Consider the following 1982-nt stretch of genomic DNA (forward strand, 5'->3'; position numbering starts at 1 on the left):
GTGCGGCTACAGGCGGGCAGGACCGACGCGGCTCGGGGATGCGGCGAGCGGGGACCGGCGCGGCTCGGGCTGCTCGGCGCTGCCGTGGCAGGCAGCCCGCGCGGCTGGCAGGCGTGAGCCGCGAGCGACTGCGGGGGCCGGCGCGGCGGCAGGCTGGCGGTGGGCGACCGGCGCTGCGTGCCTGCGAGCCAACCAGGAGACCGACGCGACGACCCGGCGACGATGGAACAGCTTGGGTAAGTTTCTTCAACTTCATCCTTTCTGCAGTAGACAAATTAGGTTGTTTCATTAGATCTTTAGGATGAACTAGCTTATAGAACAAGCTCTGGTTTGTAGGACAAATGACAATCACATAAAACTTGTTGTTATGGTTCGGGCACATTGGAGCTTGCCGGATGGGGGTCCAAAGACATATAGAAAGAGGGAAACATTGACTACAACTGTTGACCGCCATGACTATAGCTTGCTAAAGTTGGTAGATTTCATTGGTGAAAACTTTGTATGGGGTTCAAAGCAATACATTTCTTTGTGGCGGGCAGTGGAGGATGATTGTATTGAGATTACATCTGATGAACTACTGTCCGAGTGGTTTGAGCTCAACAAAGACAAGGGGGAAGTCCATATTGTTGGTCAAATCAATGACTTTGAAGGGCCATTGCAGTTCTCACCGACCAAGCACAGGCTTCACCCTAGTGTTCGGAACCTTCCGAGTACTGCACCTATTGATTTGGATCCTTTCATAGATCCAACACAGTCTAGTCAGTATACAAATGAGCTTACCAAAGTGCACAGGAAAGTCACAAATAATGTATTGAGTGATAGCAGCTATGACTCTGAATTGGCTGCATCTTCTAACTCTGAATTAGATGAATTTTCTGACTCTGAGTACTCTGACCCTGAGTATGAGCCTGATCTTGAGATAGTTGATGAAGATGACAATGATGATGTTCCTGATTGTTCTTATGATGTTAATGCTCCATGTGTTGATATTGGTTGTGTGTTTCGTGATGTGAATCAGTGCAAATCGGCGTTAACCCAACATGCAATCTTGAATGATTATGCTTTCCGTACTGCGAAGAAAGATAATGAGCGATATCGAGCTAAGTGTATGAGAGCTGATCAAGGCTGCAAGTGGACCTTTTTTGCCTCTACTAGCAAGAAATGTGTTGGATGCAAGGTATAGCAGTTCCTTTCTTTTGTTGGGCTGGTTTTCCATAAATTGTGATATTTTGTTACACTGTCATCTTAATTAGATGCTTATTTCCCTTGCAGGTTAAGACGAACGGTCCGAAGCACACATGCAGTTCGGTGAATCAGTGTGGTGACACAATGGCATCAAATAATTGGGTTGCTGAAAGGGTGGTTGAATTCTTGAAGGAGGACTCAACTTTGGGACCTACGGAGTTACAACGTAAGCTGAAGAACAAGTACGCACTAAAGGTTTCTTACAGCAAGGTTTTCAGGGGTAAGGAAAAGGCTCTAGAGATGATATTTGGTAAATGGGATGACAGTTATGACTTGCTTATGCTTTGAACATACCTGATGATGCATTTTTTTCTATCTCAAAACAAGTGATGATTCAAGTAATATTGGAGGAGGATCACGAACTGGGAGAGGGAGAGGTACAAGTTCATCACCTACTGAAACAACCAAGTAGGTCACTTTTTCACTTTTTCAGTATACTTTGAACAGGTTCATGCCCACATTCCACATTGGATATTTACTAATGCATTTTCACTTCATTTTTTTTTGAAGTGATGGTGCCACTCATGTTAGAGGAGGAAGATCACCAACTGGGAGGGGAAGGGGTAGAGGCAGAGGAAGACCACCAACTGGGAGGGGGAGGGGTAGAGGTAGAGGTAGAGGTGCTTCAAGGCTTGCTGCTTTGCTTAATGTGTAGAAATGACCACTGCTTGGGATATGTAATAACTAGTCACTGATATGTTGTGCATGTATGCCCTGGACATGTTCTTGGCATGTGC

At 46.0% G+C, this 1982-nt stretch overlaps 1 protein-coding gene across 1 annotated transcript; it reads left to right on the forward strand.

Moving 5' to 3' along the window:
• The first annotated feature begins 222 nt into the window (after window positions 1-222).
• LOC120689219 lies at window positions 223-1533 on the forward strand. Its single transcript, XM_039971534.1, has 3 exons — window positions 223-236; window positions 337-1177; window positions 1273-1533. Exons 1-3 carry the CDS (start codon window positions 223-225, stop codon window positions 1531-1533), a joined length of 1116 nt encoding a protein of 371 aa, XP_039827468.1.
• Window positions 1534-1982: the final 449 nt, after the last annotated feature.

The sequence above is a fragment of the Panicum virgatum genome, chromosome 9N (assembly GCF_016808335.1).
Source record: "Panicum virgatum strain AP13 chromosome 9N, P.virgatum_v5, whole genome shotgun sequence".
NCBI classification, from domain to species: domain Eukaryota; kingdom Viridiplantae; phylum Streptophyta; class Magnoliopsida; order Poales; family Poaceae; genus Panicum; species Panicum virgatum.